The following is a 23774-nucleotide window of genomic DNA, read 5'->3' as shown; positions in this document are numbered from 1 at the left end:
ACCACTTCAGACCAAAATGTACTGTTAATGGTTTTTTTTTTTTTTTAAATAAAATATATTGAAGATTAAGTAAAACATGGCAACAAGTGTCTGAGACTATTAGGAATTGAGAAGGGGATCAACTAAATAAATTAAGGTAGACTTTCTCATGCTTTCCTCACAGTTACATAATTTTCTTTTTAAAATTTCACATGGCAAATAAGAAAAAGCAACAGTAGAAAAGGTAGGAGATTGACAGCTGCCCATTGGGAAGGATGGGGAGAAAACAGATCCCTCATTGAGAGACCCAGAATTGGGAGTATGAAGGCCGAGAGAAAATCAAATCACAGTCTTAGTTTTAACATCTTATTAAAAGACTCAAGAAATGATACAAACCATGGACATTAAGTACACAGCCCTCATACCGGAATAGTGTCAGAAGCATGAACACTTGAACTAAGGTAGGATGGGAGGGATGAGCAACAGGACGACTGAAGGGATGTCAGGCCCAGGTTAAGAGTGGTAACCTCTCCCAGCCCCCTCGGGCCTTAGGGGGTGGAGGAAGGACCCAGCCTGCTAGCACCACATTGGAAGGGATCTCCTGATCCAGAACCCCCATTTCTACCTAGGAGCTGGGGGAGTAGCTATACTGGATGGAGACTTGGGGGTCAGAGTTCAACAGGGAGGAAGACCCGGTTCCTGAGGAAAGGTCAGTCAGGAAGGGTTCGGAAGCTCAGGAAGAAGGCTGTCCTCTAAAGAAGACGCCCTCTGCACTCGATGGCCCCACAGCAGCAAAGCAGCTCCTTGCCTTCCACGCTGCCCACCTCGTAGTTGTAGTCCCAAGTGAGTTCGGTCCCAGCCCGGATTCTCCTACAAAGAAGAAAAGGATGGGGTGTGAAGACAGCAGATAATCCAGGTGCCTGGGGTTATAGTGTGTGCAGGTGAAGTTGGCTCACACACAGGAGAAGGGGCCCTTAGAATTTCAACAGTCCTTGCCCCTTCCCAATCCTGGGCTTCTTTTCCTACCCAATCACCCTCTTTCTTTACTCCCTCTTACTTGCTCGCAAAGAAGGCCACCCAAGGGAAGCGAAGATCATGAGTATCCACGAAGACATTCTGGACAAACAGGTTGGGGCTGCAACTGTGCTGTAGGTTTAATGACAGGATCAGTAAGAACCAGGGAAACAGAATCTGGCTTTGTGGGTGAGTGAGAGTTGAGTGAAAACCTCCCCATCATAGCAGAAGTTTAGAAAGCTACCTCTTTAAGATCCTTTGAGACCAAGAATTTATAACAAGAAAAGGCAGATTTATATACTTGTGTTAAGAGCACTAGAAATTTGAAGATCATGGCATAATCCAGCATCTGCAGGTGAGGGAAAGGGTCTTACATTAAGGTAGCGGCCCAGGTTGCCTTCAAGCTTTGCATCGATGATGTAGCAAGACTCTTCACCATCATAGAACTGGCGTGTGTTCTTACGGACAGGCGCACTTTCCCCCTTTTCCGCAGACGCCATGTTGGTTGATTTTATGGCAATCCCGTGGGTTGATTTAAGAGCAAAGCCTCGGGTTGATTTTACTGCCACTTGGCGCTTCATTGGACCTAGGCAGGAAAGAACAGGTTCACGACCCATCCCAACCCATGATGGATAGTCTACCCCCATTTCATCCCACGCACTGCAGCTCAGGAATAGCAATAAGCTGGGACTGAGGAAAAGATTCTAAACTGCAGTTTTTCAAGCAGGATTAGATCTGCTAGATAAAGAAGCTGAGGGAAGAGCAGGGAAATGGAGAGAAGAGCGTAAGGAGACATTGGAACAATATTAACAGTTTAGCTGGGCGCCCTCCTAAAGACGTTTTAACTTTCAGGATCTGATTTTTTTTTTTTTTTTTTTTAGTTTCTTAAAAAAAATCCTCTACTCCCAGATGGCCAATAGGTATATGAAATGCTTAAGGTCACTACTCATCACAGAGATGCAAATTAAAACCACAATGACACATCACCTCACACTTGTCAGAATGGCTATCACCAATAAATCAACACACAAATGTTGGTGAGGATGTGGAGAAAAGGGAACCTTTGTTCATTGTTGGTGGGACTGCAAATTGATGCAGTGACTATGGAAAACAGTATGGAGGCTCTTCAAAGAATTAAAAATAGAACTATTTTATGACCCAGCAATTCCACTTCTGGGTATTTATCCGAAGAAACCCACAACACTAATTTAAAAATGCAGCATAATTTACAATAGTCCAGATATGAAAGGAACCTAAGTGCCCATCAATAGACGACTGGATAGAGAAGATGTGATACATATATACAATGGAATATTATTACTAGGTCATTAAAAGAATTAAATCTTACCACTTGCAACAACATGGATGGACCTAGAGGGTGTTATGCTAAATGGAACAAGTCAGACAAAGACAAGTACCATATGATTTCACTTATGTGGAATCTAAAGAACGAAATAAGTAAACCAGCAAAAACTCCTCTATCTCAACTTTACTATGTTTCCTTCCAACTACCCCCCAAATGCTTCAGACTACCAGACATGTTCTTCTTGTCCTCAAAGTCATCGCCTTCAGAGCCGGAGGAGATGGTCTGGATATCATCACTGTCAACTGCTGTGGCTGAAGTCTGACCAGCAGTGGGCTTTCGGCTCGTCCCACTTTCCCCCTCACTTTCTGTGCTGCTGGACAGTGTCAAGACATCCTGGGGAGGCAGAAGAGTGAAAGGGAAGAGAGTAAATGGGGAAGGCCCCTTCACGTTCCGGCTCTTACATAAGGTCAGGCAGAAAGGAGCTGAGATTATGGTAAGAGGAAGATTACATGTTGGATGAAGGAAAATAAGGCAGGAAGTCAAGGCCAAAGAAGCAAGAAAAGATCTAACAGTAATTATGGTGAAGGACTTGGTGAGGTGAGAAGGATGTTCCTTCACTCAGACGCTGAATGAAACAGGGCCGGGGTGAGGTACAGTTTGGGAAAGGGCACTTACATCAGGGTGGGACTGAGCTGAGGCCAAGAGGCGTCGGCTCTGATGCATACTAGTCTTACTAGGTGGGCGGCGAAGTCCCTCAGTCTTCATGGGAGAAGGATTGTAACCATAATTTCGAGCGCTCTCAGTAACTCTGACGGGAGGGGAAGAGATGGGAGAAGTCAGGTTAATGGCTGTTTCTTTTGAAGGCTTGAGAGCAGACTTGGAAACAGGTCTAAAAGAGGCACTTACATTGATACCTTGTTTCGGTCATCAGGTTCCTGGAAAAGACAGCCAGTGAAGGGTTAAATGTTTTTATGGTCCCAGGTAATAAGTGCAACATTTAGCATTCATCTCAAATGACCTCAAAGACATTAGCCAGTGAGAAGTACACTCTCTAAAGTAAGGTGTGGAGAAATGATTGCAACTCGACAGCAGCAACCATATTCTCATATTCAACCCTTTCCCATGATAAGGCATAAAATGTTCATGGAAAACACCATGGGCAGTCTTACAAGGACAAGGGACAAGTTCACTACCTGTAATGTGGTAAATTGAAGCATCGTGAAAAGTAGACTTTAGATTCTTATTTCTCTAAGAGAAGCAGGCAATGACACAGATAACGTGACATAGCACTTAATTTTTAGAAATTACTTATAAACCCTTTACTTTGGGATGAATCAACCTAGCAGGTTGATTTTAAAATATTTCTTTCTTTGCCAAAACCGGTTTGGCTCAGTGGATAGAGCGTCGGCCTGCGGACTGAAAGGTCCCAGGTTCGATTCCGGTCAAGGGCATGTACCTGGGTTGCAGGCATATCCCCAGTAGGAGATGTGCAGGAGGCAGCTGATCGATGTTTCTCTCTCATCGATGTTTCTAGCTCTCTATCTCTCTCCCTTCCTCTCTGTAAAAAATCAATAAAATATATTTTAAAAAAAAATATTTCTTTCTTTAAATGAACACCAGGACTGTGCTGGGTGGAGAGGGGAGATAATCAGATTTGACAGAGATATCCATCAAGTAAATAATCTATGTGAAGGCTGCATTAAAGCTTTTACTGTACCAGTTGCACAAACACCACTGCTCGCAGTTACCTCTTTCTTGGCCTGCTTGATGTCTCCCTCATCCTTGAAGCACAGCGCTGAGGCGGAGGCCTTCTCAGCTTCCCCTTTCACTCCCCCAGCCCGGCCTTCCCCACCTTCGCTGGTCTTGAAGGATGAACGGCTATCAGAGTCAGCAAAACCACCTTCACTGACACTATTGGAGCTCAACCACGAGGCTACCTTATTCTTAGACGTCTCTTCAGAAGACGGTGGATTGCAGCTACCCATAGAGATTGATAGAGGGACAGGAAGATGCGGGGGCCCAAGGTCTGGGGGACGGGAGTCCTTGGAAGCCGTCTCAGACAACCCATTCTCCTTCTGGCCCCGGGTCTGCCGCCGAGTAGCATAGCTGCGCCACACTGAACTGGTGCTGAAGTCCTCATCCTTACAGAAGTTATCATCTGAGCTATCGTCATTGGACTCTTCGGGGTCCTCTGTACCGCTATTGCCATCTTCCTGGTCCTTCAAGTCTACACCACTGCTATCAGAGGAACAGGGGGCATCGCTCTCATATCCTTCCTTGAAGTTCTCCACGCTCTCGATATGATCCAGGTTGGCAAAGTACTCATCACCCATTTCCAGGCCCTCCTTGTCTGCAAAGTCATCCGTCAGAATTTTGCCTGGGAATGAAGAGAATTAAAGGCCTTCCAGGGTTATGCGGATGTTTTTGAAAGAATAAGGGTCATTCCAGCAATACCTAACGCACATCAAGTCTAAACGCCTCCACTATGGTGTCTTGTTTGCCTTTGATGATACCTCCTCGCTTGTGTCTTCACTAAGAGAATATGAGAAGCTAACTGTAGTTTTAAATCTTGCTGCTTCTGCCTATTGTTCCTCTTTACTTTGTTTACCAAAAGAGGTCTCAGCTATGCTAAAAGGTCTCTGGGTGGAGTAACAGGGTAGTGTGATGTGGGAGAAAATGATACACTTGATTCTACTATCATGCCCCTTCTCTGGAACATCATCACACCCACAATTTCATCCCTTTTCACTCTTATCCTTAAGAAGCACTTTTGTCCCTCCCACATCCACCCAGACAGGCACATCACTCATATGTTCTTTACAGAAGAAAATACTGGCCACCTTTTACTCCCAGTTCAGGTGTCACGCATTTTACTCTAATGTTCAGACTTGTCTCTGATTCAATTCCCCACCATGTCCTAACTCCAGAAAGCAAATGGTTCACTACCAACCTGCATAAATACAGACAAAGGAGCCTTTGGCAATGTCATCCAGGCAGCGGATACCCCAGCCCTTGTTCTGTGTCTTGAACAGCTGTAGCCGAACCTGTAGTCCATGCTGCACCAACCGGTTTGTGCACATGTTTGGGTCACATTTGCAGCGTTTGTTACACTCATAAACTCTGGGAGGAGGATTCAATAAAATCAGTCATGACACAATCACTAGAGCATCCATTGAACTGTTATAATTCTTAAGGTATCATCACTAATGATATAATGACTAAGTGAGCAGATTTATTGAACTATACTCTTTGTTTCATTTGGGAATATAGCCCAAGGAAATAATTCCTGAGGGGGAAAAGTGATTTATACAGATAGTTATCATATTATACAGATAGTTAGTAACAGTGAATACCAGAATGCCTAACCTGGAGAAAAGCTAAGAAACTATGATGTGATGAACAAAAAGATAGATACAGAGGCAGAGAAGCATCAAACAGACTGTCAAATTACAGTGGGAGGGCTGGGGAGTCTTGTGGGGCGGGGAGGTTAGAGATCAACCTAATGACTTGTAGGCATACATATAAGCATAATCAATGGACACAGACACTAGGGGCGTGGGGTGAGGGCATGTGCTAGGGGTAGGGGAAGCCGGGGGAAGGTCAAGGGGGAAAATAAAAAGGAGACATATGTACTACTATCTGTAATACTTTAAACAATAAAATAAAATTTTTTAAAAAGGTTTATAATGTAAAAAAAAGAAACTGATGTGAACACAGATTAAGAGCCATTAAAATAAGTGGATAGCCGGGGCCGGTTTGGCTCAGTGGATAGAGCGTCGGCCTGTGGACTGAAGGGTCCCAGGTTCGATTCCGGTCAAGGGCATGTACCTTGGTTGCGGGCACATCCCCAGTAGGAGATGTGCAGGAGGCAGCTGATCGATGTTTCTCTCTCATCAATGTTTCTGACTCTCTATCTCTCTCCCTTCCTCTCTGTAAAAAATCAATAAAATATATTAAAAAAAAAAAAAAAAAAAAAAAAGTGGATAAGCTATGTCAATTTGCAGAATAGATGCATAAAATAAAGATGTATGAGAAGAGCAGAAGCCAATTTAATAGATACTGAAAGGGAGTCAAGAGGAGGAACTGGTACTAAAGTTCACTAGATCTTTTCATTCTTCTAGTCCAGCGGTTCTCAACCTGTGGGTCGCGACCCCTTTGGGAGGGGGGGGGGTCGAACGACCCTTTCACAGGGGTCGCCTAAGACCACTGGAAAAACACATATATAATTACAACATATTGTTTTTGTGATTAATCACTATGCTTTAATTATGTTCAATTTGTAACAATGAAATTAGGGGTCACCACAACATGAGGAACTGTATTAAAGGGTCGCGGGATTAGGAAGGTTGAGAACCACTGTTAATTCAGTGAAAATTTATTAAACACCAAGAGCTGTGCTAGACCCTAGCGACACAGCAGAAAACATCATAACCTCAGTCAGGAAGCTCATGTTCTATACCTAGCTTAAGGAATTTAACAACTATTTTAAAAATAAACTATTGAAGTTAATTAGATCTAGCAATTATCAACATTAATGGAAGCTTCATATGGCTGGAAAAGCTGAATTTCACTCAGACCTGTAACTCCTCTGGTCTTCCATCTCAGTAAAAAAGCCCCAATTTAGTTGCTAAAGTAGAAAATTTAGGAACTGTCCTTGATTCTGCCCCTTCCCTACCCCACTCCATAGTCTATCTACCAAGTTCTGTAGCTCTACCTCCAAATGTACCCCAAATCTAGCCTCTCTCGCCTCTACTACACTTCCATGTTAGTACCAGCAACCACCTCTCTCTTATATTTTCTAACTGGGCTTCCAAATTTTTCTTTTGCTGCCCTAAAACCTATTTTCTAGACAGAAGCCAGAGTAATCTTCGAAAGGCAAGTCAGATCATTTGACTCCTTAAAAATCTCCAGCAGCTTCCTATTGCACCATGGATTTGACCATCATTTTTATTGATTTACAAAGTCCTAAGTAATCAAGTCTCTGCCTTCTTTTCCTCTCTGAATACATTTCATTTGCCAGAGCAAGCCGTAATCTGCTAGGACATTCATACAGCTATAAAATTAAGATCACCTTTGATTGCAACAGAAAATTCCTAGACACTGTTCAATCATTCTATGTTTTCATTTCAAGGGAAGTCCAAGGAAGTAATATGTGCTGGAATTTTAGTAAATGAGATTCAACTGATAAAATAAATGCCTGTTTCAGTTATTCCATTTTTGGTTCAATTTTTAGAATTCTGATGGTTTCTACAAGAATAGAAAATCAAGAGCATGCTCCTCACTTTCCCCTGATACTCACCCTGTGGGCAAACACTCTTCTAGTCTCTTGTTCTGGTAGCCAGAGTTAGGGTTGATCTGGCCGCCTGGGGTGCAGGCTGTAGCCTGGATAGTTAGCTGATGGCAGGCACACTTGGACCTACAGAAGATAGAAGGGTAAGATAGGTAGAGCTGTGAGACTTCCTTTAAAACCAAGAAGTACTAATAAATGGCTGGCGATAGAATAGTGAAATTTCATTTTCTTCCTTCATATATGTAAATGAGAAAAGAAAAGACCGAGGAAGAAGATGACTGTGAGAATAAGATAAAAAGAGAATGAAACGAAGTGGCAACTGGAGAAAAGTAAGGGAAAAGGAGAATCAGAGAAAGAAACAAACACAAGACACATGTACCAGGGTCATGCAGTGGGGCCAAGTCAACCCCAGCATCTCTATTACATAGCTTCACGGAGACCTTGAGGCAGGAGCTCCAGCTGAGGGCGAAGGTAAAGGGAGACGGGGAAAGGAGTGCAGATATAAGGCAGAGAAAGGTGGAAAGAAAGGCAACCATAGCAGGGTCAGCAATACCCCACCAACTCACTTGTCCCGGCACCCATCCGTGCATTCACAGCCAACCAGAAATTCAGGGCCTGTGTTAATGAAAACACCCTTGCCCGGGATTCGTTCCTTGCTGTAGGCCACCTGCGGTGGAGGAGTTGTGTCAATCTCATTGACACAGGATAGGGGAACATCTTCTTTCCCATAGGTGATGTCCAAAATATAGTAAAAAGGCTTATAGGGCTGAAACTTCCGGTCCACAAGAACATATGGATCCAAACAGAACATCTCCAGGAAGAGGAAGTTACAGCCAGTCTCAAAAAGGTAGCGTTCGATCTCCTGCATTGTCCGAAGGCAGAGGCCACAGGGTGTCTTATAGATAACATGAAAGCCCATCTTGCGGTTAACTCGGCGCCGGGCTGTCATCCTCCGGAAGTCATACAGCAGTGGGACTAGCAGAGGGTTCTTGCCTCGGTACTGCTCACTTCTTATAGGTCTGACTCGAGACAGACAAGTGTAGCTGCAGACATGAGGTAAATAGAAAAGCTTCTCCATGGGGGCGCGGTAGGAGGGCTCTGCCGGGGCCCGCTCCAGCATGCCATGGAAGGCTGGGAGGGCTGTGGATGCTGGGAGGACTGTGGAGACTGGGAGGACTGTGGTTACTGGGAGGACTGGAAGGACTGTGGATGCTGGGAGGACTGCTGATGCTGGGAGGACTGGAAGGACTGCTGATGCTGGGAGCGCTGGAAGGACTGTGGATGCTGGGAGGGCTGGGAGGACTGTGGACGCTGGGGATGCTGGTGGTGCTGAGGGTGCTGGCGCAGAAGCTGTTGAGCCTAAAGGTGATCTGCAAATGAGATGCAACAGATCAGGTAAGAATGCAACAGGATCTCTCTGTTGAGTAATTATCCCTGAAGCTAGATGGCACAAGAAAGCCAGATTTTTCCCTTGCCTTCCCAAAAAACCTGGACAAGGAAACACCCTGGTTACTCTTCACTGACTGAGAATATCTCTATTTCAACAGTGTATATACCCTTTCTTTCTTTTTTTCTTTTTAATATATTTTATTGATTTTTTACAGAGAGGAAGGGAGAGAGATAGTTAGAAACATCTATGAGAGAGAAACATCGATCAGCTGCCTCCTGCACATCTCCTACCGGGGATGTGCCCACAACCCAGGTACATGCCCTTGACCGGAATCGAACCTGGGACCTCTCAGTCCGCAAGCCGACGCTCTATCCACTGAGCCAAACCGGTTTCGGCTATACCCTTTCTTAAAAGTTTTTTTTTGCCTGTGAATTATGGAAGTAGAGTCCAGTCTTCTACCAATGCTTTCTTTCCTGCCATGTGTCCTATAAATGTCCTTATTAACTCTCACAATGCAAGGAAAGTGGCTGTACCGTGCCCTTTTTATGAACCAATGATGCCATCACATTTAATGAGAAGTTTTAACAAATGACTTTCTGGTGATTCTGTATTTCTAGGCACCCAGTGTCTAATTCAGTTATTTTTATATTTTGTTTCCTGGAAATTTCCAAGGTTAAAAACTTTCTTTTCAAATCCAAACTCCTCACCATCATAACCCCTTGGAGCCAAGGAACCTCCCTTCCTGTGACTACTCAGTCCACACTGTACCTCCTTGCCCTCACCAAGGGCCTGAGATTTTCTCACCTGTATGTCTGGCTGATTCCAGGTTTCCCACCAGGGGCATTCTCACTGAGTGAAGGAGACGTAGGGGAGGAATGACCAGAGCCCACAGATCCTAGCCGGAAAGAGGTGCTCTTTTTGGCTACCTGCTTCCGTGACTGGGCAAGCTGGCTTTCCAAGCTTCTAGGAGATTAGAGAAGAGATGATATGATGAAAGATACAGAAAATATGAAATATGAAACTAGCAAGAAAAAAAAAAAGGAATAGCACTCACTCAGTGTCACCTGCCGGGGGGGACAGAGGTGGAGCAGGTGGGGCAGGCGGAGTGAGTGTAACAGGTGGGATAGCGGTAGCAGGTGGGATGGGGGTAGCAGGTGGGACGGGTGTAGTAGCAGATGGGGCAGGTGGGGCTGTAGGCTGAGGCAGCTCCGTTGGCTTATACTGGGTTCCAGTGCTGGTTAGATCCTGGGTGTACTGGACCACAGGGCCTTTGCTCCTCACAGCACCTACAGGAAAAATGAAAGTTACCATTGAGAAGATGACAGCTGTCACTTGTACTTGTGCACACACCTGACCCTCAATTTATATTAATATAAAAAAGCATAAATGGAAACATTCTGAGTAAGTGCTAAGACTGTCAGTTCCCAATATTTATACCAATGAGCGGGAATACTGGCATAAACTGGCTTTGACTTAATAACCTGCCTAAGACGATTTATGTTAGTAACTGTTATATTTTGGTGAAAACTTTCAAAAATGCATTCATTCGTCAACTAATGTAGTCAGGAAAAATCAACCAAAGCATGCCAGGAACATATAAGAGCAAAAATATTTTAGGCTTTAAGAAAGTTGACCCTAGATAACAAAAAGCAGTTATCCTCATGTAAGAGGTCACTAATACCCCTAACCTAAGCCAGTTGTTTCAGACTTTTATGTGGTTGTTTAGAACGAATCAGAGCCACAGCATGTGGAGGCGACACCACAAATCCATCACCACTACTGCAAATAACTCAGGGCACACGTCCTGTTTCCAATGAGTCAGTAGTGTCATCCTGGTAAACAAAGGATAGCCACGGTCTATAATCACCTTTGCTGGTGTGTCCCATTCCACCCTCTCCCAGGGTATCTTTCTGGATATACCCATATTTGGACGTGTCCTGAACTGTCCCCCTTGCTTCTTTTCCAATGTAGAGGCCGAGGATGTCTTCATGCTGAACATGGGCTCCAGCCGTGTAGAGCCTCGATAGATCCATTCACATCTTTTGTCATCCTGAGGGATCGGGAGGCAGGGAGGGAGAGAACAGGTTAAAGGCTAGATCTACCCTGCCATTTGTGGAGAATATATGTCATGTGTCTCCTTGGGGAAATCTCCCTGATGAGCCCCAAATTCCTTATCTGGTCAATAAACTTAGGTGCTGGGCTCCATGATAAGGCATTAGAAACATAAGGAAGAAAAACATGTTCCTTGTTTATAAGACATTTCAGGAGCAACAGATGTTTTTACTAAGTATGAGAATCACTCTCAGGATCATAAGGCCTGAGGAACAAAATGCTGGGATAGCTCAGAGGAGAAATATCATTCTAAGGAAGGCATGAGAGGGGAGAAAAGAATGGGTATAGAAGACCTAAGAGTTAAGTTGGGCCTCGTAAGATCATGGACCTTGAAAGGTCAGTAAGACTTCCAATTCCAATTCCTTGATCCTTCCTTCTCTGTCCCATCATGCTACCAAACCCTAACCATGTACAAATGAAACTGGCTGCTTGCTCTGTACCTACATGCATTGTGACTGTTCCTAGAGAAGAAGAAACAAATAAAAACAAAAAAACAAAACAAAAAAAACAAAACAAAAAACCAACCATACAGATTAGTGTCATAATTAAATTCAGGGAATTTATTTTCAACCATTCACAGAGGAACAAAAAGAAGGACAAAGTAAATTTTGATCAAAATAGTGAGGACAGATAGGAGAATAAGAAAGGAAAACCATGAAGTTTTACAAAGTCATCCTCATTATTGCCTTTTATGCTCCCCCAACCCACCCGACTCCTGCCTCAAAAACTAGGGAAGAGCAGTACCAGGAAGAGGATGCGGACGAGGCTGCCGTCCACCTCCTCGACGCGGGACTTCCACCACGTGCCCTCCCACTCGGTCTTGATGAGCTGGCCGCTCTTGAGCAGCACCATGGGCCGGTTGGGGTACGCCGTGATGTACTCCTCAATGAAGTCTCGGCAAGAGACGTCTTCTATGTCCTCCCAAGTCTTTTTCACTGTCCCAAGGAAGAAGTGGGACTGAGAGAGGGCATGTAGGGCATGTCTTGGTAAGAAAAAATGATTGGCAGGGAGATGTTTGGTATTTTTTAAGTTGGGAGGATAGAAAAATAAATGAAAACATAACCTTAAGGGAAACAAAGCTAAGATCACTTAGAAGTACTGAACCTAATGGGTAAACGCTCATATAAATCAAGTGAATACTAAATAAGCAATATATAAATACAGGCAAGTCATTCGTTTTTTTATAAAGTGGATGTTTCTGCTTACGAAAATTCAAGTGAAAATTCTTGCTAACTTGGTATGTCTAGAAGTAAACTAAAAACGATCAGGTGGCATTATGAAATTGATTTAAAAAAATGTATCCTTCCTTCTTATTCCCTATCAGGCTTTTAAGGGGTCCTGAGTGCATTTACTGCCTTGCTATGCGGAAACACAGCAGTGTTAGTTGACTCTTCTGTGAGAGTTTGTACCCAAACCCGAGTCACAAGTACAGAGGACACCATGAAGCCCCCATCTCACACAACTTCTACAGAAAGCACTGAGCAGCTATGTGCACACAGTAGCTGAAGTATGAGCCTAGGGAAGAAGTGAGACTAACATCTTCTCAAACCTAAATTATCTAGAAAAGAAATCAAAACACATCTACAATATGACTGTCCATCCAAGTCAGTCGTGATCTTCCAGTGTCTCCCCTCTTTGGTTACAAAGACCCATCACTGGAGATGAACAAATAAAACTTTATCTCCTGCCCTAGCCGGTTTTGCTCAGTGGATAGAGCGTTGGCCTGCGAACTGAAAGATCCCAGGTTTGATTCCGGTCAAGGGCACATGCCCGGGTTGTGGGCACGATCCCCAGTGGGGGACTTGCAGGAGGCAGCCGATCCATGACTTTCTCTCCATCGCGGATGTTTCTATCTCTCTCTCCCCCTCCCTTCCTCTCTGAAATCACTAAAGATATATTAAAAAAAAAAAAAAAAAAAACACAAAAAATAAACTTTATCTCCCAAAGGACTTTAATCAAACTTATGTTCTTTTTGAGATAGAAGCAACAAAAACACTAGGACTTCTCAACTGGTTGTCCTTAAAAGAAATACAAGGTAGAGGAAGATGAATAGAACTAAGGAAGAAAGGAGGGACACTCACGTGGCCGACAAATGGGATACAATTCTGACTGTGTGACATAGGAAGCGTAGCCATCATCAAAGAAAATGAGAAATCTGTAAGGAAAGAGTGACAGTGGAAAGATGAGGGGATTATATTTAACATGGCCTACAGGCATTATCTTATCCCAGCTCCCACCTCAGGGAAGATGTTCCAGTCTACTTCCTTTCTGTTCTTCTTTCTTCCCACCCCAAGAGTTAAGAATTTTCTTCATCTAACCAATATATCCCCACTTTCCCAAAAGCGATTTATTCTAGTTCTACTATCAGATTCCTATTCGGAAAACCATTTAGTCTCCACTTTATTTCTTCCTCCTATATGATTCCCTATTCCCCTACTAACCATCAATCAATCCTGATTACTCTCTTACAAGTTTTCTCAAGGAAAAAAAACAAAAAGAAAAAAAAGGAGAAAGAAATCACCCACATGACTCCTGTGGCAAAGAAAAAGAAGGACTTTTTGGCCACTGGGGACTAAGAGCACAAAGGCTAATTGTGAGATCTGGATTATGACTTGAACAGGACAGATGCTGTGCTCCCGGCCTCTGCTCCCTTTACAATCCCGTCTAGGTACCTGAGCTTGTTTTTGACGTTTGGTGTCTCGGCTACAATGCCAGCATAGAGCCAGACCTGATTGCCATCTTTGTATTTGGCCACCACTCGACTGCCCACATACAGTTTGTCAGCAGGAGGATGGTAATCATAGGCAATATGGTTCCCCGACAGTAGACTCTTTCCTTTGTTGTCGAATTTCACCTTGTACTTCTTTCCTGGCCCTGAGTAAAAGGGAAAGATAAACAAAAGTTAAAAAACCCCACCAGTTTCTGTGTAAATCCTGGCTGCTGTGTGAGACAAAAGGCAAGGCTGAGGGGAAGAGAAACAATCAGCAATGGAAACCTGCAGGTTGTTCCTTAGTTCTTCCTCTAGCTTGAACATACCAACTGTCTGGATGGCAATAAGGGTGCCTTTGTGCCATGTCTTAGTTCTCTTCTTGCCCAGAATGCGCATGCTGACTATCAGGTCACCATCTTTGCTCAGTTCTCCAGACATTTGACTCAAGGCTCCTATGGAAGAAAACAAAGTTGTTCTAAAGCAGCGGTTCTCAACCGGTGGGCCGCGACCCCTTTGGGGGTCGAACGACCCTTTCACAGGGGTTGCCTAAGACCATCGGAAAACACATATATAATTACATATCTTTTTGTGATTAATCACTATGCTTTAATTATGTTCAATTTGTAACAATGAAAATACATCCTGCATATCAGATATTCACATTACGATTCATAACAGTAGCAAAATTACAGTAATGAAGTAGCAACGAAAATAATTTTATGGTTGGGGGTCACCACATGAGAAACTGTATTAAAGGGTCGCAGCATTAGGAAGGTTGAGAACGACTGTTCTAAAGAAATATGGCATAGACTGGAGAGAGAATGAAAAAGTAAAGGGGGCAGTAGGGTAATCAGGGAAAATGGGATAGTCTTTGATCCTTAGCCATTTTTGCTGCTCTCTTGGTCAAGGGTGGAAACATAAAACATAGCTGACAACTGTAATGCTAACAGTAAAAACTCTAACTGAAAGTCACATGTAATTCAAGAACATGCCACTTTAACCAACTGTTTACAACTCATTAATAACATTAACCACCACTCATTAAATGAGAAGAAGCATTTATAAAACATTTTCCTGTAACAAACCCATTCTACAAGCAAAACGTCTCTCAGACTGCTTCTCTCTGATCTCTATCTGGAAGAAGTACCCATGAGGATGAGTTAAAAAATTATTCAGATAAAGCCATTACACACTGGCAAAACGGCAGGCAAAACACTTCAGCAGACAGCAAGGAAAAACAAAATCACAAATAATCTTATATTGACTTGTATAGCCTGAGGTGTTAAAAGAACCCAAAAGAGGTGGAGAAGGATTCTGAGAAGCTAAAAAAAGCCAGTTATCCATGAAATCTCTATAGGAATTCACCCCCACTGATACTGCAGTACTTCCTGACCCTAACCTTTATGTGGATCCTGGGAACTGCTCTTCTTGTTGACAGCATCCATGAACTTCTGGACATCTTGAGCCGACTTTCTTAAGGCAGCCATTGCTTCACGGAGCTGTAAGGAAGGGCATGAGGGAAATAAGTTTTGAAACAGCAGCATCGGTTAGAAATAATTTTAAAATAAGAAGTAACTTGTCTTTCAAAAAAAAACAAAAATAGAATTAGCTGTATTTGGAAACTTATGGTTACTTTATCAGGCAAAACTGCTTTCTTACAAATCTGGTTCAGAAATCAGCTTTAGGAAGCTTTCCTTGAGTAATCTCACCTAGCTGAGTGCTGCCAAATTCTACATTCATATCGCAATCAGTGCACGCTCTCTAAGTAATCTCTTTTGCTTTCTAATAACGTCTATATTCGGCCACCGCTGCAACAACTGGGGCTGATTACAGGGTGACTGATTCTATGTCGATGGCTGAACTAACAGAAGAGTCAGGCTAAAAGTTTCTCCCATTTTCATGTTATCTTTTACCCTTCCCCTACCCATTCTAACTTACCTTCTGGTCTTTTGGGGTTCTGCTTCCAGCATCACCTATGGATGAGAAAAACGCTAGTGAGTGTAGGATACTTACACACAAGAATTTTCAAGAAACCAAGAACTAAGCAACTTAAAAGCATTATCATAGAAGTATCGTCAGTAACAACTGCAAAGTAGATACAGAGCTACAAATATGTAAAAGTATCAAAAGGGTCCAGAGAGATACAGAGTAAATTGATGATAGTGCTTACCTGGGGTAAAGTACTGTGACAAGTGGTAATCTATATTAATTTGGGTTTTCACTGTATATTTGTATTTTTATAACAATAATTTACTTATGGATTATTTGAATGACTGAAAAATGAAATGTGATAAAAGCATTAAGCAAAAGTATTTATTTTTGAATAGTGTTGTACAACCGAACTTTCTGCTATGATAGAACTATTCTATATTTGCACTGTCCAATCTATTAACATGTGGCTACTAACCAAATGAAATGCAGCTAGTGCATCTGAGGAAATAATTTTTAAATTAATTTTTTAAAAATATATTTTATTGCCGAAACCGGTTTGGCTCAGTGGATAGAGCGTCGGTCTGCGGACTGAAGGGTCCCAGGTTCGATTCCAGTCAAGGGCATGTACCTTGGTTGCAGGCACATCCCCAAGTAGGGAGTATGCAGGAGGCAGCTGATCGATGTTTCTCTCTCATCGATGTTTCTAACTCTCTATCCCTCTTCCTTCCTCTCTGTAAAAAATCAATAAAACATATTTTAAAAAAAAAATCAATGGAAAAGTATCCTTGAGTGAGGATTAAAAAAAGAAGAAGTTTAATTCAGCCCTGGCCTGATACAGCAAGGTTGCAGGTTTGATCCCCAGTCAGGGCATATACAAGAAGCAACTAACAAGTGCATAAATAAGTAGAAAGAAAAGTCAATGTCTCTCTCTCATATTAACAAAAAAAGTGTTTAATTCAGTGGATTTTAATATATTCACAAGGTTGTACAACCCACTTCACTAATTCCAAAACATTTTCATCACCCCCAAAAGAAAACCCACTAACGAGTATGAAGTTTCCCTATTGGGGTGATGAAAATACCAACTATATTTTTATATCCTAGCAACAAACAATCCTACTTACTATAAAGATATAGAAATTAAGACAGTGTGGTGCCAGTATAAAGACAGTCATTTAGATCAATGTGACAAAATAGATGCTCACATATAAGGCCAGTTGATTTTTGACAAGGGTACCAAAAGAGTAGTCTTTTCAACAAATGGTGGAACTGGATAGCCATAAGCAAAATAAACCACCCTCAACCCTACTAAAGAATTTTTACTATTTAAAAGACACCATTAAGAAAATAAAGAGCCCTAACCAGTTTGGCCTGCGGACTGAAGGGTCCCGGGTTCAATTCCAGTCAAGGGCACATGCCTGGGTTGCAGGCTCAGTCCCCAGTGTGGGGCATGCAGGAGGCAGCTGATTAATGATTCTCTCTCATCATTTTTTTTTTTTAATATATTTTATTGATTTTTTTAGAGAGAGGAAGGGAGAGAGATAGAGAGTTAGAAACATCGAAGAGAGAGACATCAATCAGCTGCCGCCTGCACATCTCCTACTGGGGATATGCCCACAACCAAGGTACATGCCCTTGACAGGAATCGAACCCGGGACCCTTCAGTCCACAGGCCGACGCTCTATCCCCCTGAGCCAAACCGGTTTTGGCTCTCTCTAATCATTTTTGTCTCTCCCTCTCCCCTCTCTGAAATCAATAAAAATATATTTAAAAAAAGAAAGATATTTTTTAAAAAAGAACATATTTGAAAGTTTGTAAAAGGTATCTGATAAATGAATTACACCTAAAGTATATTCTAAGTCAATAATAAAAAAACAAACAACCTAACTTCGTTTTGTTTTTTTAGAATATTTTGATTTCTGAGAGGAAGAGAGAGGGAGTCATAGAAACATCGATGAGAGAGAATCATTGATTGGCTGCCTCATGCACACCCCCTACTGGGGATCGAGCCCACAACCTGGGCATGTGCCCTTGACCGGAATCAAACCCAGGACCCTTCAGTCTGCAGGCTGATGCTCTATCCACTGAGCCAAACCGGCTAGGGCACACCTTCAAAAAAATTTTAAAAAAATAGACAAAAACCAAACACATATTCTGAGATATATACATAGATGCTAATGCAACCTACAAAAAAAAGCAAGGAAATTCAGAATAGAGATTACACAGAATGGGGAAAGGAGGTTAATTCAACCAGAAGTAGCACGAAAGGAACATTTATGATACTAACAATGTTCTATTTTTTTCTGCAACAGATAAGTCTAACAGTTTAGAATATGGAGTTAGTAACAATGGTTTCTCTATTCTTTTATCTTCTAGTGTTTCAAGTTTGATCCCCAGACTCTCCTCTCCATAGCTTCATCTCTTACCCGAATCTATACTGAGAACATCATCATCTTCATCAGGAATCTCAATTATTTCTGTAGGCTGGGAAGCTTCGTCCTCAGAACTACTGTCCCGGTATTGTAGTCCCAGTTTGGAGTAAAAGTCCTTCACCAAAGACTCACAATTAGTCACTGCCCTAATATTGGAACACATGTAGAAAAGGTCAAAGCCAGCAGGAGGTATAGGAGCCACTAGAATTTATATATATTTAAATACAAGCTGCCTTAAATTTATAAACAGCTATAGTCCAAGTGTCTCTGTTCAGAATTTAGAATGCTTTTCCCATAGAAAAATATTTAAATAGTGGTTTCCAGACTAGTTTCTTAAAAATCCAAAATAAGCTCAAAGTATAGTTCTTTCAACCATACCTCACTATTTACCTTGTTATTTGAAAACGCTTTCTAAGTGACAACTAGGGCACCAGAAACAAATATTCTGGGGGTTTAGGAATAAATTCAGGGCTCTAGGAACTTATTAATGCTCCACGACTACATAAGACAGTAACTCTTTACGTTCCTCACTCTCTAGACAATCCTACTAAGGAAACAAAGCAATTGCTCTGGTGTGCAAAAGGGGAAGGGACTCAAGACCTGGACACCCCTATTAATGATCATATATTAGGCTCTAATAGATGAATATTCTCTATATGGGTCCTTATGAGGGTCCTGGATTCTAACTTTTGAGGAAGAGTAAGGTTCTACATACCTGTACCTTGTAAACTATAAAGTGCTTGACATAATGTCTGTCATGATGAATCAATCCCCCTTCTTCCCATATAGTCCTTACCTGGATGCATCATCAAAGAGCTGGTCAACATGGGCCACCTCAGTCTCCTTCTGTATTACCCACGTCTCCAACTCTGCTAGCTGCTTCCTGCGTTGCTGTATACAGTCCATCTTTTCTAGTTCTTTATCAATGAACTCCCGAAGCTCCTCCATGGAGATACCCAGCTCTTCAACCACTGCTTGTTGCAGCTCTGCAATCTCTTCACACTCCATTGCAGCGGTTTCTGCCTCCAAACCAAGGCACCCAGGGAGGGAGGACATGCTGTTGTCCTCTACATGGAACAAAAAACTGAAATTATCTTTGAAGTCATTATAACCACAACAGAGAATTCCAGGCCCCAAATAAAACTCATTCCCACTCCTTAGTATTCAAATACAGTTAAAGTTGATTCTATGTTCCCTCTCTCCATTCTCCAGTATATGATACTGAGATTTTGTAGTTCTCATCTTATGCTATATAGACTATAGTCCTGAGTAAGACTTAAAGGTTTGAGAGGGCATATCCTAGTATTATGCAACAGGGGACTACGGGAAATAACGTTTTGGAAAACTGAAGAGAACCGATCTACTGAGGAAAGACACAGGCACGCGGGCTGGGCTTCCAGAACACCTTAATAAAGCCAGTGTTGCAATAAAGTGAATGATCATCTTTTTGCTGGTAGAGGGTCTTTGCCTTCAGTTCGTAAAAAACGTAATACCTGCGAAGTGCAATCAAGCAAAGCGCAATAAAAGGAGGCATGCTTGTATTTCTGAGACCTGTGCTCCTTAAAACTGACTAATTAAACATTTGCACGATATTGCCTAGTTTGAACAAATATCTCCACCCAGAGGGAAGGCGTTGGTCTGTAATTCATTGCTTTCTCTCTAACTATCTGTTCCCCTGACACTCCGTTGCTTCCATGTGGTAATTTACTTTTTTAAAGGTCTATAATACTGAAGCACACAGGCGTGCGGCAAAGGTTTCTCCAAAGTAAAGGGGGAATAAAACGTGGCTACCTAAAACCTACAGTCCAATTGTAGCTGCTCTCTTCATCAAACGGCTGAAGTAAAACTGAAGCCAGAACGCCGTGCGACCCCCATGCCAGCTCCCATCACCTCCATTTTCCCTGTGTCCCCACCCCTTGGCTACCCATTTTAGAGGCGCATCTCCCCCCCGCCCCCTCTACCCCGCCAGGCAAACACGGCTAAACCCCGCCCCCGCTCGCCTCAAGGGGAAAACTTCCCACCGTCGCTCGACCTCCTCCCACAAACAAATCATTTCGGACAAGCCCTTGGTCTCCAAATACCTCAGTTAATTTCCCACACCTCCCTACTTTCAGCTGCTACAGCTTTTTTTCACCAACCAGACCCCAGACTCACGACTCAGGGGTCGGCCTCTGTGGGAGAGAACGCAAAGGGAAAAGGGAATAGGGGGAGGGGAAGAAGCGTGATGGAGGGAAGGGGAAGCCTTAGAGACGCCCGGAAGCAAACCTCAGGTGCTGTTCCGGTTCCCAGGACGGTAGCCCGACAGGGTCAAACCCAAAACTGCAGGGTGCTCCTCGGAGGCTAGAAAAAAAACAACAAAAAAACCTCAGGCAAGTACGCATGCGTCAAAGCAAGCCTTCCAGGGCCCTCGTGAAAAGCCATTGGCCGGGTAAAGTGGGCGTGGCCTGGAAATATTACAGAAGCTCCGCCTCTTCCCCCCACTCTCAACTAGTGGCAGCAATGCTAGGCTTATTTTGTAAAGACTCAGTTGGGCCCTGACCGGTTTGGCTCAGTGGTTAGAGCACCAGCCTGCAGACTCAAGGGTCCCAGGTTCTATTCCAGTCAAGGGCATGTACCTTGGTTGCAGGCACAGCCCCAGTGGGGAGCGTGCAGGAGGCAGCTGATCGATGTTTCTAACTCTATCCCTCTCCCTTCCTCTCTGTAAAATATCAATGAAATATATTTTTTTTAAAAAAAGACTCAGTTGGCAGACACTTAGGTTTAGTTTTTTTCCTCTCACTTTTACTTGAGTTTATTTAGTTACATAAGCCTTACAAATTGTAAGAAGTCGAGGAATAACAAGATGTAATAAGAAAAACATGATAATGTTCTCTGCTCCCCCATCAGCATCCCTGCTCCTTCAAGGTAAAACAACTTAGTTTTCTAGGCTTGTACATACAAGGTCATGCATATGGATTTTTTGGGGGGGAGGGTGGGTTTGGACATCCCTCGAAGTCAATAAAAAGGGTAAAATTTGTCTTTTTGACAGTTGCATAATACTTCATAGTTTGGCTAAACCTTATTTGGAAATTTAGAACAGTTTCAGTTTTTAGCCACTACAATAGACATTAACATCCTTTTGAAGTAGTACTTTTATTTCTGTGGAAGAGATTTCTCAAAATGGAATCTTGGTGGGGGGGAGGGCGAGTATTTTTTTTTTTTTTTCATTTTAATAGAATCTACTGTCAAGTTGTTTTTCAAAAAAGTTGAAACAATTTTTACTCCCACTAGAAAATCTCTGGAAGTATTTATTTTCCCACACCTTTATTAGGACTGGATGTTTACTATTTAACTTGAAAGAATTTAATGTGTTAAAATAGCATGTGTATCAGGATAGACTAGGTTATATTGTGGCAACAACTCCAAAAGCTTAAAACAAAACAAAACAAAATGTATAATTCTTGCTCATACCGCATAATCATCTCTAAAGAGTTGGCAGTGGATCTTACAATAGCTACTCAGGAACCCAGGCTAATGAGTAATCATGCCAGAGGGAGAGAAAGCTAGAGGGTCTCACAATGGCAATTAAAGTGACTCAGCTCACTTTCAGTTACAACTCATTAGCCTGAATGAGTCATAAGGCCCTGCCCAGCCACAAGGGGCCAGGAAGACAAGGAAGGAGAATCAGGTGTATTTAATGAATCAGCACTATTGACTACCATAGTATTTCATTATTGCTTTAATTTGTTCAGCAGTCTTTACTAGTACACTAAGTGCGCCTGACTTCATTAAAAAAATATTAACCACCACCTGCTATGTAAGACTGGCAACAGGGACCAAGCAGCCAGGATTATCAAAATCCTAGAAATTCTCTCCCGCTGGCCACACTTTCATCTGTGCTCATTTCACTTATCCACCAGTTTCCTGGGACCATTTTAAGTGCCTATTTCCAATTGTTATGACATCTGGAATTAAAGTACAGAGAAGCGAGGGCTCCTCTAGATATTTGAAATTCAGCACCTTCAAAATGCATTTCATCATGGTATTATCTTCTAATCCAGGGGTGGGCCAACTTTTTGACTCGAGGGCCACAATGGGTTCTTAAACTGGACCGGAGGGCCGGAACAAAAGCATGGATGGAGTGTTTGTGTGAACTAATATAAATTCAAAGTAAACATCATTACATAAAAGGGTACGGTCTTTTTGTTGTTGTTGTTGTTTTATTCATTTCAAATGGGCCGGATCCGGCCCGCGGGCCGTAGTTTGCCCACAGCTGTAATCTGAGTTAAAAATTTTGGACATAAAATACCTATAAAACACACATTTACACACAAAATATTGGAGTATTTACTATATAGCAGGCACTGTTCTAAGCACTTTATAGTTATTATTTAATTCTCACAATAATCCTATGAGGTAGGAACTATTATCATCTCTTACTGGATGAGAAAACTGAGGCACAGAATTAAATTTCCCAAAGCCATAGAGCTAAAAGGTGTCAGAGCCAGGCAGTTAATCCTCACCTGAGAATATTTTTTCCATGGAGGTAGTGGAAGGGCGGTGGGGGGCGGGGAGGGGGCGAGCAGGCGAGAGGGGGAGAGAGAAAGAGAGAGAGAGAGAGAGAGAGAGAGAGAGAGAGAGAGAGAGAGAGAGAGAGAGAAACATCTATGTGGGAGAGACACATCTATTGATTGCCTCCCACACATGCCCAGACAGGGGCCAGGGACAAACCTGTGACCGAGTTATTGCCTTTTCACTTGTAAATTATCTGTGCATAGTCCTGTCTCCTCTGTTGGGTTGTGATTAACTCAAGGCTGAGGTCCTGTCTTAACCACCTTTTTCCCCCTGGCACCTGACATATTGCCCTGTACATGTGGTGCTCTGTAATGTGTGATAATAAAGGGAAATCTTTGCTCTGCCCTGATTATGTTTCTATTAGTTACTTTCAGCTCCCTGATGTGTGTGTGGGTGGTTTGGGGGTGGAAATGACGAATGTTGAAGAGAAACAGGAGCTCTTTGGGGCATCGTATTACAGTCTGATTTCTTCATTGTCCTGAGAAGGCTGAAGTGATCAGACTGGCAGAAATCAGCAGTGGGACTCAGGAAGTGTCTTCTAAGACCTTACTACTCAACGTGCAATCAGGGAACTTGTTAAAGATTCTAAATCTCTCTCTGGGCCATTAAGTGTGTACTGAGTAAGAATCTGATCTTTAATAAGACCTCCAGGTAATTCGTTTGCTCGCTGTAGGAAAGCGGGTTTGAGCTGTGTAATCCTGTCTAGGACAGGGCCTTGATATTTAGGGAGCCAAGCTCTGCCTTTGTTTTTGTTAAGTTCTGAAGTCTATATACCAGGCACTGTTAAAATAGGGCCAGAGATTCAGGCCCTATTATAAATGGCTCACATTATTTAAAATTGAAAAATTCTGAAGGTAGACAGTTCATTGCCAATTTAATAATATCGTATAACATAATAAATAACTGACACACCATTTGGAATACTCACGTTGGGTGTGCTCAGCACATTCATTTCTATAATACACTGTGATACACTGAAAAATCACAACCACATGCTACTTAATACGTGAACATGAGATGTTATAGCACGGGGCCAAACCCTTGGAATGCCAAAT

General features: G+C 42.6%; 2 protein-coding genes and 1 long non-coding RNA gene across 7 annotated transcripts in view; 1 reads left to right on the top strand and 2 right to left on the bottom strand.

Moving 5' to 3' along the window:
• The window catches only part of GABPB2 (GA binding protein transcription factor subunit beta 2), a 244521-nt gene that overhangs the window by 109112 nt on the left and 111635 nt on the right, over positions 1-23774 (bottom strand). The window lies entirely within an intron of this gene.
• Positions 332-20448, bottom strand: SETDB1 (SET domain bifurcated histone lysine methyltransferase 1). 4 transcript variants are annotated; one of them, XM_036342456.1, is made up of 22 exons: positions 20431-20448; positions 18962-19232; positions 18160-18311; positions 15740-15774; positions 15201-15300; positions 14128-14253; positions 13764-13965; positions 13173-13246; positions 11836-12026; positions 10900-11029; positions 10034-10265; positions 9784-9942; positions 8156-8959; positions 7599-7715; positions 5250-5419; positions 4048-4676; positions 3206-3234; positions 2975-3107; positions 2527-2692; positions 1368-1579; positions 1037-1125; positions 332-849 (listed from the first exon to the last, which is right to left on the bottom strand). In XM_036342456.1, exons 2-22 carry the CDS (start codon positions 19219-19221, stop codon positions 732-734), a joined length of 4128 nt encoding a protein of 1375 aa, XP_036198349.1. In that variant the 5' UTR covers positions 19222-19232; positions 20431-20448; the 3' UTR covers positions 332-731. The 4 variants fall into 4 exon arrangements, with proteins under 4 accessions (XP_036198349.1, XP_036198348.1, XP_036198350.1 ...); XM_036342455.1 differs by lacking the exon at positions 20431-20448 and adding an exon at positions 20320-20416; XM_036342457.1 differs by lacking the exon at positions 20431-20448 and having other exon boundaries at positions 9784-9939; positions 18962-19221.
• Positions 17776-19596, top strand: LOC118672759. Its single transcript, XR_004973202.1, has 2 exons — positions 17776-18250; positions 18955-19596. It is a non-coding gene; the product is annotated as an uncharacterized LOC118672759 (long non-coding RNA).

Source organism: Myotis myotis, unplaced genomic scaffold, assembly GCF_014108235.1.
Source record: "Myotis myotis isolate mMyoMyo1 unplaced genomic scaffold, mMyoMyo1.p scaffold_m19_p_18, whole genome shotgun sequence".
In the NCBI taxonomy this organism is placed as follows: Eukaryota; Metazoa; Chordata; class Mammalia; order Chiroptera; family Vespertilionidae; genus Myotis; species Myotis myotis.
This window is presented reverse-complemented; position numbering and strand designations above follow the sequence as displayed.

Bases quoted from the DNA above. Each gene is read 5' to 3' on its own strand.
- SETDB1 (XM_036342456.1), bottom strand. From the start codon at position 19,221: ATGTCCTCCCTCCCTGGGTGCCTTGGTTTGGAGGCAGAAACCGCTGCA. The intron at 15,775-18,159 runs GTAAGAGATGAA...TCTCATCCATAG, and splicing joins TGTTCTCAGTATAGATTCGG to GTGATGCTGGAAGCAGAACC. The intron at 850-1,036 runs GTAAGAGGGAGT...TCTTCTTTGTAG, and splicing joins GTGGCCTTCTTTGCGAGCAA to GAGAATCCGGGCTGGGACCG.